General features: G+C 40.9%; 2 protein-coding genes and 1 long non-coding RNA gene across 6 annotated transcripts; 2 read left to right on the top strand and 1 right to left on the bottom strand.

The window, feature by feature from the left end:
* Positions 1-303: 303 nt before the first annotated feature.
* Positions 304-7,622, bottom strand: rbm17 (RNA binding motif protein 17). 2 transcript variants are annotated; one of them, XM_041029814.1, is made up of 13 exons: positions 7,499-7,622; positions 7,030-7,166; positions 6,749-6,865; positions 6,407-6,573; positions 6,021-6,133; positions 5,822-5,893; positions 5,413-5,551; positions 5,138-5,289; positions 4,671-4,721; positions 2,958-3,034; positions 2,638-2,736; positions 2,480-2,552; positions 304-626 (listed from the first exon to the last, which is right to left on the bottom strand). In XM_041029814.1, exons 2-13 carry the CDS (start codon positions 7,150-7,152, stop codon positions 523-525), a joined length of 1,287 nt encoding a protein of 428 aa, XP_040885748.1. In that variant the 5' UTR covers positions 7,153-7,166; positions 7,499-7,622; the 3' UTR covers positions 304-522. The 2 variants fall into 2 exon arrangements, with proteins under 2 accessions (XP_040885748.1, XP_040885749.1); XM_041029815.1 differs by having other exon boundaries at positions 5,843-5,893.
* LOC121175938 lies at positions 515-3,991 on the top strand. Its single transcript, XR_005892833.1, has 3 exons — positions 515-650; positions 2,394-2,768; positions 3,693-3,991. It is a non-coding gene; the product is annotated as an uncharacterized LOC121175938 (long non-coding RNA).
* Positions 7,623-7,825: 203 nt separating the features above from the next.
* On the top strand, positions 7,826-13,716 carry il15ra (interleukin 15 receptor subunit alpha). 3 transcript variants are annotated; one of them, XM_041029817.1, is made up of 8 exons: positions 7,826-8,099; positions 9,065-9,262; positions 9,828-9,875; positions 10,134-10,181; positions 11,168-11,278; positions 12,131-12,271; positions 12,613-12,703; positions 12,842-13,716. In XM_041029817.1, the coding sequence occupies exons 1-8, from the start codon at positions 8,027-8,029 to the stop codon at positions 12,912-12,914; spliced, it is 783 nt and encodes a 260-aa protein (XP_040885751.1). In that variant the 5' UTR covers positions 7,826-8,026; the 3' UTR covers positions 12,915-13,716. The 3 variants fall into 3 exon arrangements, with proteins under 3 accessions (XP_040885751.1, XP_040885752.1, XP_040885753.1); XM_041029818.1 differs by lacking the exon at positions 10,134-10,181; XM_041029819.1 differs by lacking the exon at positions 12,131-12,271.
* Positions 13,717-14,272: the final 556 nt, after the last annotated feature.

Here is a 14,272-nt window from a genome sequence, read left to right as displayed (position 1 = left end):
GTGGAACTTGTGTTATGTCAGACAAAATTCTGCTGGAAACTGGGCTTCTTGGATATTGTGCGCTGATCCACAACAGGACGTGCGAAAGTTTGGAGTTTAATTTATGATTTTGGCAGAAACTGTTTATACCAAAATGAAATATTTCACATTTTGAAGCTGAAAAACAAGTGCAGCCCAGTCAATATGACTAGACACATTTGTGATATTGAATTTCAGAGAATAATTAGCGATAGTGACTCTAATAATACAGGTTCAACTCAAAAAAACTTAACATAAAAAACATAAAGAAAATGATGAACTTAACATAGTTTAGACCCTTTATTTCACCTTAACATAAAGGTAATTTTCATCACAGGAAAAAACAAAACAAGCAATAATCTACAAGTTGGACTCATCATCGCTCCAGTCAGACACTTTACTGCTGCTCAGGAAATATAAAAAAAAGAAGGTTTATGTACAAGTTAGGGAGATGATGTGTGCTCATTGTGTCTGCTGTTGTTTGTGTAGCTTCCCAGGGAGACATCAGACCTGTTCGCCCAGATCCAAAATCCGAAACTTGTCTAGATTGTAGAAGCAGGCCTTGACGACTCGCCCGCCGAAGTAACGTCCGTTCAGATCCACCACGGCTGCGGAGGAGAGAGACAGTTGAGGTCAGACTGTACCCAAGTACATAGATAAACCTTTCAATGACAGGATTAGTACTGCATTATTACAGAACCACAATATCAACATTCAGATACTCCTCCCAGAATGTGTCCCAGAATGCCTTTTGATTAGGTCCTAAGAAGAATAGCGTTTGTCTATCACTGCAGAAAACATTCTCAGAATCCATGCAGTTTATCGATGTGTTGTGCTGGTCTCTGTGAACAATCGAACAAAGTGGCAGCTCCACAAAGAAGCTCCCGCTGTGTACGCTTTAGAAACGCTGAGTCAAAACCTTCATCTCCACTGTTCTTTGGAGCTCTTTCATTGCTATTAGCATGGGCACAGTGGCTGAAAATATGTGGATGTAATGGCACATCAGTTATCCAAAAATAAAACCCAAACACGCCAAACTAAACAAAGTCAGGATTGTTTCAACAGTTCACTTGTTTCATGGTGGATTTTTTCCCTCTAACCTCCAAGAACGTGTCCCCAACTGTTCTTGTAAGAAGAAATCATTTGATTTGTGTGGAATAAACTATTGTGCGAAGCAGGAACACAATGCAGCGACAGTTTACTCTAAGTGTGAGTGATAATGGGCCCAGAAAGAAAAAAAACTTGGCTCTGGTTCTTACACTCGGGCCATTCTGAGAAAAAAAGATGAAATCAGTGTGGCTTTCCAGGACTGTTGCCTGTTTACGCCTACAGAGGCCACAGACAGTGAGTACTGTCCTGAAGAGCAGGTTCTTATACGCAACAACGTAACCAAGTGAGAAACACATTGTTCAGTGTGTCCTTTCTGGTAGTGTTAACCTTATCAATGAAATGTGTCCCAATCCAGTAATGGGTCCAATCCATTGTCCTTGAAGGACTCTTAACGAGTGCATCGGTCAGCACATTGTCATGCAGTGCCTTCATCCATGTGTGTGCCAACACTGGATGTACAAAACAAAGTGTGTTTTGTTGCAGCGATTAGACAGTGTGAGTCACTGTGGCTACATGAAATACTAAAAATGAAAACAAACAAATTTCAACATGGGGCCTGATAAAGACGGTGGATTCAGCCACAGAAAGAAACCAGGTTCAACTGGGACCAGACTCAGATTATGTTGTAAGCTTTGCTGCTGATCTTTGAGCAAGATACTGAATTTCTATGTGCCCCTGACCTCTGACCTCCCACATGGAGGAATGGCACACAATGGCAAATTATGCAACGCAACTGGGAGCAATAAAGCCTTTTAGCATCATCATCGGTGTCATCCACAGAAACACACCATATAGTGCGACACCAGTATAATTCCTTATGACCCTCTGTGTCGTTCTTTGAGTACCTGTCCCGCTTTCCTCGGAGCTGTGATATAACAGCGGTTCTGCTGATGCCGCAGGGAGATGGCTGGGTTGCTGGGCCACACATTATGTAACGCCGCAGGGAGCCGAGTCTCACCTTGTTTCTGATCTGGGCCGACCCATTTAGAATGGGACACACTTTCACCCACATTATTGGAGCAGTTATACAATGATAAGAAGTGACGCAATTACCTGAAGTTGATCTCCACGCCACGAAACAACAGCTCACATATTCAGATGACATTAGAAATTCAAACATGACTCGGTGAATGCAATAAATATACTTTTTTGATACCTTCCTGAAGCTCTTGTGAAATCTAATCCATTTTAAAGCATTTTTACCATCTTAGTTTCAAGTCCTAAGTGTCATATGACGTGTCAATTATTTCTTCTGATGTGTTCAGGCTTTACAAAAGGTCGAACGAGTTGGAGAAGCCTCACTGGGGGCTGTCTTTGGGGTTGTGTACCAAGACAACAAGAGAGCGCTGACCTTTGATGGCTGACTCCACCCTCTCAAACTCCAGAAATATCCTGACGGCTTCATCATCTGGAACATCTGCAATCTGAGAAGGAAAGTGTGTTTTTGTGACTGTCCTGTCTGATTATTTGAAGTTCATCAAGTCGAGCCCAGTGACTCAAGTCTCTCACCTCAAAAATGACACATTTAACCACTTTGCCATATTTCTCGCACTCTTCTTTCGTCTCTCCCTCCAGGTCTTCATCCACCTCTCCTCGGCCCACCATGTTCTGTAAGACAGACCCACATACATCAGGCTTCTGTGAGTGACATTATGGAAGATAATCAAATGTGATTTCCATAATTCTTTTGTCTCCATTTTCTAACTTCTGATTTGTTCACACTTTACAATGACTTGTATATTTTAACCATTATTTTCTGTGTTAAACTGTTGAATGAGCAGCGTGTGATCTGTTTGGTGGAATATATGGGTAAACACACACAGACATACCCTCAGCAGAACCACTTTGGTTGGGTTTTTGAGAATCTCTGTGAGCGGGTTCGCCTCTGTCTTCTTAGCAGAGTCCGCTAGTTGGATGGAAACAGACACAAGGGTCACCGTCTTTTGTTTTTTTTCTCCTCAAAAGAAAATTCACAGGCTGCTGGTGAGCTGGATGGAGCAACTGAAGCTGCGTAATAACAAATTGTATCATGTAGTATTGTTCAAGAGCCTGATTCAGTACAGGTGATAAATGAAACAATTCCTCTCATCTTTTGTTCAAATACTGTTGAAAAACACTGTTCTGTGTTTGCTAAGCCAGCGTGGTATCTACTCTTTCAGCTGTCACGTCTCGCTGTTTTCGTCATAGTTTAAGGACGTTTGTATTATTGTGTTGTACATGCTGCTTAGATACAGCTCTATATGAGTCACAAGTGCAATTGTTCGATTGTTAGTTAGTATTCCTGAAAAAACCACTAAGCAGTAGAGGGGTAAATGCCTTGCTCAAAGGAACACTAACATATTTAGGTGTACACATATTGAAACTGTACATATTCAGCTGGTCTCTGATTAAACTCACACATTAAGATAGATAAACTGGCAGTCATCAGACTGGTAATCAGGGGACACAAGGTGTAATTAAGGTGGTACCTGGTGTCCTGGCCTCCACTCTAAATTGAGCACACTGATGATAATAATGAGAGCGACTACACTCCTGTCTAAAGCCTCAATCTGTTCTGTTTGCAGGGCCGGGCTCAAACAACAGTTCTGCTGAAAATAAAGCAGCGATGATGATCCTGACATTCAACCATGACATCTAGTGGCCAAAAGCAACCACCGCTCTCAGAAAGAAGCAAAGGAAAAAGTCTACTGTCTGCATTTCAAAGGTAAGCATCTTACTGGGCCATTTCATCTACAAGTTACGTGTGTTTACACACTTCAGCTATGAGATAACAGCTGGTGCAGCTGATAAACAGCCTTTCTCATGTTATTATATCACTGGCAACAGAAAGAAATTAGAAAAGTGTGAATTCTAATTTTCATAAAGAAAGTTTGACATTTAAGAAATACGCTTTTTTAGGGAAAACTCTCATATTCATTTAATTTGAAGCTACAGCCTGCAGCTTGTTTGCTTGGCTTGGCACAAAGACTGGAAACGGGGGAAACAGCTAGCCCGGCTTCGTTAAAGGGAACGAAACCCACCTACAGGCCATCTCTGAAACTCCCAAATGAACATGTTTCTCATTTGTTTCCAGTCTTTAAGCTAAGCTAAGCAAACAGGCTGCTGCCTTTTATTTAACGGCCAGATTTAAGGGAGGTATCAATCTTCTCATCTCGTTCTCCCCCAGAATGTGAATAAGTGTGGAACTATTCTTTTAAAAGAGAAATTAAAAGAAAAGGAAAAAATGCAGACTTTAAATTTTTGATAGATGTAGGCGAGTCTGAATTAGAAGCAGAGCTGTTAGAGAAGGAAAATAAGAGAGACCAACAGCTTACAGCTAAAAGCCCATTTCATGTGGTAAAACAAAGACCACATTCAAAGTAACCAAAAATGAAACCAACACTACAACAATAGTGCAGACTGCAGCATTAGAAAAGACAAGCAGATAAACACATGCATGGATAAAACACATGCAAACACACATATACACACATTTCTAGAGTAAAAGATCAGTGGGACAGCATTCTGCATATGAAAGAGAGAAAAATGGAGTGGAGGCCAACCTGCAGAGCCTCCGCCTGAAGTCTCAGCAACACCTGACAGGCTGGACCCTGCTGCTCAGTCATACACACAAACACACATAACACCAACACCCGCACACACACACACACACACGAGTACACAAAATGAAGAGGGTACAAAAATGTGCACACAAGGTCACAATAAATTGTCTAAGTGCTTCTAACATGACACTATAATGGTCGCTGACGAGCGTAGAGCAAAAATACACATGAAGATCAAAAGGGAAACCAAATGCATTTGTCACAACTAAGCGCCAATACAGGTGAGACAGAATGAGAAAAAAAAACAAAAAAAAAACAAACTTATGCACTGGAGATGACAAGCTAAGGTCACCTTTCATGCTCTTGATAAGTAAACTAGACTTGACAGCAAGCAAACTGAAAAATGGACCCAGTATGGCATGTGTAGCAGTAACGATGACAGGAGAATGTTCACAGTTAATACTTACGTTTTTCTGCAGCGTCACCTATGATGATCTTTCCGCCTCTCTTGCTGGTCTTCTCCACAGACAGCGCTGTGCTGAGGCCCTGCTCGTGCTTCCCCAGGCCCTGGCCTTCTTTGAAGCCGTACTTCTGCATGATCTTATGGGCCACCGTACCTCTGTGGGAATAAACAGGGAAAAACATGTTATATATTTAAAAAGCGTAACACGCTGTAATTCACCCTCTCAGATTTCAAGAAAATTCAATGAGTTCTGTGTGTGTGTGTGTGTGTCCTACCCACCCCATGTTGGCCAAGAAGGAGCTGGTTGGTCCGGGTGGAGAACGTGGCCGGTCTGTGTCCTCATATATGGGTGGAGGGATGGCAGCCTTTGAGCCTCTGGCCGGACGACCTTCATCTTCATAGGAGTATGAGGAGGAGCCTGAACACACAGAAAAAACACCTACTATTGACAAGTAGGTCTCGTTGTCTTATATTTATTGTTGTCAGTTTGCCTAAAATGCTTAACTTTTCAGGTATCAGGAATATATATAATTAATTTTCCACCATCTAACCAAAGCCTGACATAATTTATGTCCCCAATGATTCCTGGTGTTTGTTTATTTTCTTTCTTTTTCCTTAAATGTGTCTGGGTTGTTATGACTGTGTATTCATTCTGTTGATGTTTAAAACTGACAAAATACAGTCTCACCTGACGGATCATCAGACCTACCATCTCTGTCCACAAGTGATGAAGGAGGAGCAATGGCAGCTCCACCCATACCTGCGAGAAACAGTCAAACAGACAGAGAGAAAAGATAAGAGAAATTGAGATTTTGTTGTGGTGGAAACATGACTATGATGTATAGCAGTTGCATTCACTGTCAAGCCAAGCTGTGGGAAATACTCACTTCGTTTCCTCCGCTCCTTCTCATACTCCTCCTCCTCGTCTGAGTCTCCCTCTGCTGCTGGGAAACGAGAGAAACCGCTTGGAGCTCCACCGTCATGTCTGTCTTTCCTCTTCCTGCAACACGCCGAGTTTCAGATTCAGACAGGAGCCCAGGTATTTCTTTGGTTTCTTCCAAATTACTATGACACGACTAGTAACGAAATCCTAAGTTTTCTGGGTTACAGATGCTGATTCATTTTCTTTCTTTCTTTCACTGGATGGTTAGATTGATTACCGTATTTACGCTGCATAACTTTGCTTCTGTTGCCTCCTATATTATATACTCTCATGTTTTGTCCCTGCTGCATTTTATCACTGTTTAAGCAAGTTAAACAAGCATGGCAGTACTTTTCTCTCTCCTCAATTTCCTTCTGCCGTTCCTGCTCCCTCTGCCGCTGTCGCTCTTCCCTGTGTCGCTTCACCACCTTCTCATAGTCGTTGGGGAACATTGGGTCATACTCATCTGCCAACGGGATTAGTACATCGCCAGAGGAGAAACCACTGGGCACAGAATCCTGAAGTAAGCATAAACACACCCAGGATGATTTAGTCATATGAAAGTTATTCTATTGTGGATATTTAGATAAATATAGCAGAGAAAAGGTGAAGTCTTTGCGCAGCTCCATCACAACTCCACACACTGTGTGTGCTTTAACTGACGAATGACAAAGTTCACAGGTTAAGACTGACCTTTAGTCCAGCGGCAGCATGTGGAGGAGTGTCTGTGATCTGTCTCTCATCACTGGAGCCTCCCCTCTTCAGATCAATGACAGGAGCCAACACAGTGGTCTGCTTCATCCGCTGGGTCTACACACAAAAACAAAATCACTGAATATGTACACATTTGGGTTGGGTGTTCTTGATGCTGTCCAGCATTCTTAGTGTTTTAGTGTAAAGCGCGAATGCAATAAGAGAGCATTCACTGCTATCCACGTACTCAGTACTTTAATACTTAGATAATGCGTGCCTACCTTAGCCTGGGTTAGAGCTGCCTTCTTCACCTTCAGCTGAGACTGCAGCAGCTTGAAGTTCTTGGACCATCCTTCGGTCTTGGTGTCACTGGCTGCCACGCCGAGGTCATCATAAAGCGACATTGCTGCCCTGTTACCTACACACAGACACAGGTTTTATTTCATTTGACCTAAACCGGCTTCGGGAGCTTCATATCGTTCTGCAATACCTGAGCGGAAACTGACTTTGAAACTACTGACTTTGTGAGGTTCATTTTGAAACTGTGTAATTTTATTCATTAAATGCAACGGTTTTTTTTTACTAAGTAGGCTAGCAAAATACCAAGCAGGCCATGGAATGTATTTTAATAAGTGGATAACCTTTAGCTAACATTAGCCAATGCTAATCTAGCTATTTAGCATGAACTATCTGCTCCTAAGCGAATTATTAAGAAACAAAACGTAACAGTTTAGCTAGTTTTCCACCTACCGGGGTTAGAAATACCCGGGCATTAACTAAACATAAGTTAGTGTCACAGAAAAAGGCTCAACAGCACATTTGATGTCGCTCCTCGCTGTGTGTGATAGAGGCAGCGGAACAACAACAAAACTAAGCGCGACAGTCAACGACGTTTGCCAACACTTTCCGCTCTTGCGCCACTTAGCGGTCGGATGTCTTATCGTCACCACTGTGCAACACTTTCAAGCATTTATAGAAACAGAAATGATGAATGATTCTTAATGACAGTTTTTTTTCCATTGGAAATGTATGTATGGCTCGACTGAATCAGGAAAATAAATGATATGCAGTGTGGGCGTAGTTTAATTGCAGAACTATATGGCCTCTGTGGGCGTTTTCGATTGTGATCCACCCACTACTGCAGATATTTTTAAAGTCGGTGAAAGTGAAAGTGAGCGATAATGGTGCAGCAGGAGAAGGATGTCTCGCAGCGAAGGTGGTCTTCACTGGTCTGAGTTTACTTGGTGAACATGTTTTAAGTCTCCACATAGCTGTCAGATGGATCCCGGTTCACTCTCACTCCGCGTTATCATGGTCTGTCTGCTCGGAGCTGCCCGCTGCTCCAACGGCGGTAAGTGCAAAGTGAACACACTCTGCAGTGAAACGTGTTCAGATCTTCCTTTTAAAAAATCTAGTTTTCACTCTGGGTGTTCGCTGCGGTGATTTGGTCCAACGCAGGGCACTGAAAAATAACAACAAAGAAGGAAGCTTTGTTTTTACTGTTTTCTGCGTTTATGTTTTCAGTTTTTATATTTCTCTGGTTTTATTTATTTATTTATAACTAATACGGAAGCGTATTGCTGCCAATTTTTATGTCGTTATTACGACATACAAATTTCCCATTTATTACCAAACATTTTTCTTGTTTAACAAACTACTTTTGGTGTTAAAAAAAAACATTTATCTTGATATAATATGAAACGTTTCACGTGATAACTTTGCCTATATTGTTATGATGATGTGAAACTCACGTTTGCATAAGAAAAGGAGAACTGAACAGTAAGAAAACCATATTAAGAAAATAAATCTAAACACGTAAAAAAATCGCAGGTTTGAAGGAAGTAAGGCTAAGTATCTAGGAAGGGGGTCAAGGAAATTAAGGAGGGTCCAACTCCTCTAATGTTAGATCTTAAATTTTGACAGGAAATAACTCAGACTACATAAACAGGTACTTCACTTGCAGATTCAGTTCATGAATTTTCAGTATGAACCCTCGACCTAGAAACTTTTTCTCAGTAAGAATCATGTAGCTGTGAGAAACTGGTGCATGGTTTTGAGTTTTGCTGAAAAGTCTGAAGTGAGAACTACTCGATTCGCCAGTGTTAATGAGTTACACATTTATCCGAATATATCCAGTAAAACACATATGGCAAAGCAAAAAAGCCAAAACTGTGTGTAAATTTTTTGTTCAGCTAAAGTTCTGACCAGGACTTTATCAGGTTTTTACCTTTGCTGTTTCAAACTCACAAGGAAAACAAAAAAAAACCTAAGCTTAACCATTTAATTGATCTTACCACATGCCTTTCTTTCTTCCAGGTGATATCACTTGTCCATGTCGAGAAATTTCTCCACTGCCTCTCACTGAACCTCCACCACAGGACTGTCTTCACAGCCGTTTTCGCTACACCTGTTTAGACGGTTACTTGAGGAAAGTGGGAACCTCAAACCTCATCAAATGCACGCAACAGAAGATCGGTGGTCCAAAGTGGTCCACCCCCACCCTCGTCTGTATAGGTAAAAATTATTTAATTTATTTGTCTTTACATTTGAGAAGCACACTCCTAAAATCCAATCTTCTTGAGTGAAGTATATATGTCATCACTGGATTACTGTGGATTGACCCATAGGCCTCAGATAATATGATGGACTGTTAGGCTCAAGACCATCTTCCCACCCAGTAACATATTTCATAAATAGAGGGACCCTTCAAGACACTGCGAAGAGACAGAGCAGTATTGTCGTCAGTGTATGCTGAGATTTTTGAGTGTCCCACCCAAACCAGTGAAACTGGTCTGTATTCAAAAAAAAAAAAAAAAAAGTGCATTCCAGATCATGGAAACAGAATTTTGTATAATCACTCCTGTTAAGCAGAGCCAGACTATGGTCCCAGATGTTGCTCTGACTGAATACATAAATAGGTTTGGGATTTGATATCATTTCACTGAATCTGAATCCAGAATCAAATCAATCAAGGCAGTTGTTGTAATCCTACCCTTTATGACTCTATTTGTTTCTCATTCGTACTTTCTGGCCCCAGATGAGCAATAAACAGTCCAACTTCTCATTTGTTTTGTTTCAGCTGACCCAAAGAGAACCACAACACCAACACCGGAGAGAACAGTAGCAAGTGAGTCTGTCTGTGTGTGTGTGTGTGCCGGGGAAAATAATGTTAGTCATAGCAGTTATCATTGGTCATCGCAAAAGAACAGGAGTACTGTAGTTTCATTGTGTGAAGAGTCAACCCTGCAGTGTGTGTGTGAACATCATCATGCATGTCAGCATAAACTTCATTTCGATTTTTCTTGCATGAAGCTGAACAAAAAAACAACAAAAAAAGAAAGTTTTTTTTTTCACGTTCATAATTAATGATGGTCTGATTTTGCAGAGGGTCCCACTGATATTCCCCCAGACATCAGCACTTCCACGACGATTAGTGAGTTCTTAATTTGCTCGAATTTTACTTGAAAAACAATACTAACAATCGGTACTAATGGTGAAACTAAAAAAAAATACTACGTGTGTCTGTCTCGATCACTTTTGTTAGTTGTGGTTGAACCACCAGCGGCAGTAGAAGTGGTAGGGCTACTGCTAGTGAGGGTAGATTGTGAACAGAGTACTACATTTTTTTTTTACTTTGTTCAGATGTAGAGTGAGTAACAGTTAATTTGTCTCATGTTTAAAATGGTGAGTAGAGAACAAAAAAAAAAAAAAAAACAACTTCCATCTCAATAAAGTCTTACATGTCAGTGTGAGGCTGGTATCATTGCCATTCCAGCGCCTTGTCTGACTTGTCTGAGCAGGAAAAGCATGCATGCAGCTACTAACATCGATGGTTACTTTGTCTGGTAATAACAACCTAATGGAATTCAGCCATTATTAATGTTACACTGCTGTTTCGAAAGTCAAGATGTCACCTCACCTCTTCTCCTCAGAGGACTTTAGCACATTTTTACTCCATTCTTTTGGTTTTCCTGTTAGCAACTAGGTACTGAACACAGTGGAGCGTTCAGCAGCTACAGAGCCACATATCTCACTCAGGTGTTACAGGAGTTATAACTAACACCTAACCGTGCATGTTTTTTTTTTCAGCTTTTATTAGTTATGTGTATTAATTATGTGGTGTGTTGTGTCACTTTGTCACTTACATACAGTACGTCTGTGCCACACAGCCATTTGTGAAATGTCCATGCACAAGTAAAAGACATCCGTACACCTGGACAGTCCAGATCACAGTATGAGTTTTGCTTTGTTTTTTATTCAGCATGCTTTTTATTCAAGGTAAAAGAAACTAGACTAACTAAAATAGGGTGGTAGCACAGCAGTAGTATGGGTAGTAGAAGTAGTATTAGCAGTAGGAGACACAGTCATGCTCTCAGCAGTATCAGTAGAAGTAATTGTGGTTTTCTTTTTTGGAAGCAGCTTCCAGCATCCCAAACACGATCAAGAGTGCAAGCACCTCAGCGTCAGAGGCCACGGAAACAAACAGTGCAACGTCAGCCTCACCAGGTGTGCAGTCAGAGCACTCACAAGGTGAAGATCTTAAAATCACACATACTATGCTGATTTTCCCAATTACCCTCCATAGTATTGTTGCAAATGACTGATCTGTATCAGGTCAGATGATTGTATTGGCAACTTCCAGCCAATTACACCTGGGCCTGTATGTATAAAACGTCTGAGAAATAAGATTCATGCACAACTTGTCGTGTGTATGTTTTTACATATTGTAGCATGTAAGATGAAAACCTTTATAAGATTTGTATTTGCATGCTGTGCATAACTGTAAAGGTTGACCTGAAAATGAAACTTTTCATAAAAGGTTTAAAGGCAGGGTTCAGCCATTTAGAAATAGTTTGTAGTTTTGTAGTAGAATGTAGTTTTTAACTTTGTTATATTACCTTTCTAACTCAATAGAGTCCTTGTATTTCCCTTTAGTTAATATGATAATTATAATTAACCTTTTATGATCAGTATAGGTTTGGTTAATGTGTTTGGTTAGTACATTGGGAGGAATCAGAACTTTGATTGAATCCATGCTGAATCCATCGTGTGGAACTTTTTGTTGTGACTTTGGAGACTGATAAATGGTTATTAAATGACCTGGGAGCTGACACAAAGTCTTAAAACTTGGGAACATTTATGTATTTATGCATGCCTCTATATTTACTCTGCTGGTTCCACCATAGCTCTTCCTCTTTTTTGAGGAATTTGTAAAATGTGTGTTGCTGAGACAGTACAGAAAACCTGGATGACACTGGGAATATCAGATGACCAGTTATCCTTTACAACTCAGATCGCTTTTATCTGCAAATGCAAAAATTGTCTTTGAATAACTGACCTACAGGAACATCTTGTTAATCCTTTCTTTCACCTCTTAAAAAGTAAACTTCAAGGAGACCAAAGCAACAGCCTGGACAACATCAACCTCAACCTCAACCTCAACCTCAACCACCCCCACCACCACCACCACCACTGAGCCTTTCAATGACACGACACATAAAGCTGATGTCCACACTAGCCCCAGTAAGCTTCCACACTGTCATTGTACCCAATCTTACCAAATCTTACCAAATCTCCTACAAGCAGAAATCGAATGATCTGAAAATGAGTGAATGATGAAAGCGTCACCCTGGAGCTGAATGGTGCCTCTAAAGCTGATGTTAGAGGAACGGTTCCACTGGGGTTTTTTTAAATCATTTTGTCATCTTCCTGCACTTTGATGTTTTGTTTGCTAAGCGCTAAAGAGATTCACATGGAAGGACTGGGATCACTACGTTATACCGCTTGTTCTCTGTGGAGAAACAGATGCTGTAAATCATCAGCACACATGGGGAACAGTTTTATGTTGAGTGTTTCTCTCGCAGGACTTGGCCCAACAATTCCAGCGGTGATCATTTGCTTTTCATTGCTGATCGTCTGCGCTTTAATTGGACTCAGATACATATGTTATAGAAGGTAAGCTAGAAAAATCATGTTAAGGCTAAATCATTTTTCAAAAACCACAAAGTTTAGTTTTGCAGTTCTGCATTAAAAACCAAGGTGAAATTCCCATGTGCTGTTTATAATCTTATCACTATTTCCTTTATACCTCAGGAGATCAAGAAACAACAACCCACCAGCGACAGAAGAAGAAAAGGTTGCCATGAGTCCTGTGTCACTGGAATGATAGAGTTTGTGTTCTATGATTTTGTCTTGCACGGAGAATGAAATGTCTCCATGCTGTGAAGAATTAATTATTACCTCCGTGTGTGTTGCCTCCATCTGACAACCCATTTGAGGGTCTGTGGACATTAGCCCAAATTACAGAAGCTGACTTCATAGGACAAATTCCCAAGAAGCTGAGCTTATGACCTTTCTCCAAATAGTTCTCAGGACATTTGCAGCCGTATATTTGAACTGCACATAAGGGACTTTGAAGACCTGTGACCAATCACCTGGTGCTACAACAGACAGTGCTTTTTTTTCTACTTTTCTTGGATAAGTCTGGTGATATTCCGTGTTCTTTTTACACTCATCAATCTCCATGAACTGGATCACGTGATTGTCCCCATGCATGAGTTCCACAGACAGCGAAAGCAAGGAGCTGACTGTTGATTTCAGAAAAAAGGAGGCAAAGACACACACGCCCGTCCACATCAGTGGAGCTGAGGGGGAGCGGGTGAACGGTGAAAACTGCCCAGAGCATCATCGGCACCCATCAGCTGACCCTGAAGGATAGTGAATGACAAAACTAAGCCACAGCCAGTTCACCCTGCTGTCAAGCAGCAGTTTCTCTCCTCAGACTATGAGACTGTGGGGAGTTCATCCACCACCACCACCACCATAACAGTTTTATTTTTATGGCTTGACTATTTATTCATGTTTGTGTGTGTGTGTGTCTGCTTGTGAGTATCATAAAGAGCCTGTATCTGTAACCTTGTTATGTGTGTGTAAAACAGTAATTAAAGTGAATCTTGAAGTAACAGCAACATTTAATCAGTTTTATTTATCTTTATCATATCACAAGAGTGTCTGGGCTAAAAATAAATATGGCAAAGAACAAACTGGTAAAAATATGAGTAAAAACTTGTATTTTCTTCTTCTTTTAGTCATTCTTCACTATGGCATTCATGATTTTGGAAGGTCAGCTGGCTGGCGAAGTGACTACCTGAAGAGCTAAAGGCTAGTATGAGTAGTTTTAAACTAATGCAGGCGAATTAGCACACATATTTTGCTGTGGATAGAAGGTCCTCACTTAGTGATTATCATCTTGTCTGTCTCAGTGAGCTTATCTGGCATTGCCCTTGATTTCTAACTTATTTCCTGAAGCAATAATCTGTTAGCAATTGATAGTGAGCCAGGGGGAACCGAGCGACTTGCTTATCTAAAGTGTGTGCCTGGGGAACGAACACGGGTCAGATTTGAAAGTTTAGGTCACCCACATCACAAAAAAACAACAAAAAAAAAAACGAAACATAGCTAGTCACGGCTCTCGTCCACTAAGATTTTGAGATCCTCGGCTCTGAAACGTTTCCCACCCTTTCA

Source organism: Toxotes jaculatrix, chromosome 22 (genome assembly GCF_017976425.1).
Source record: "Toxotes jaculatrix isolate fToxJac2 chromosome 22, fToxJac2.pri, whole genome shotgun sequence".
Classification (NCBI taxonomy): domain Eukaryota; kingdom Metazoa; phylum Chordata; class Actinopteri; family Toxotidae; genus Toxotes; species Toxotes jaculatrix.
This window is presented reverse-complemented; position numbering and strand designations above follow the sequence as displayed.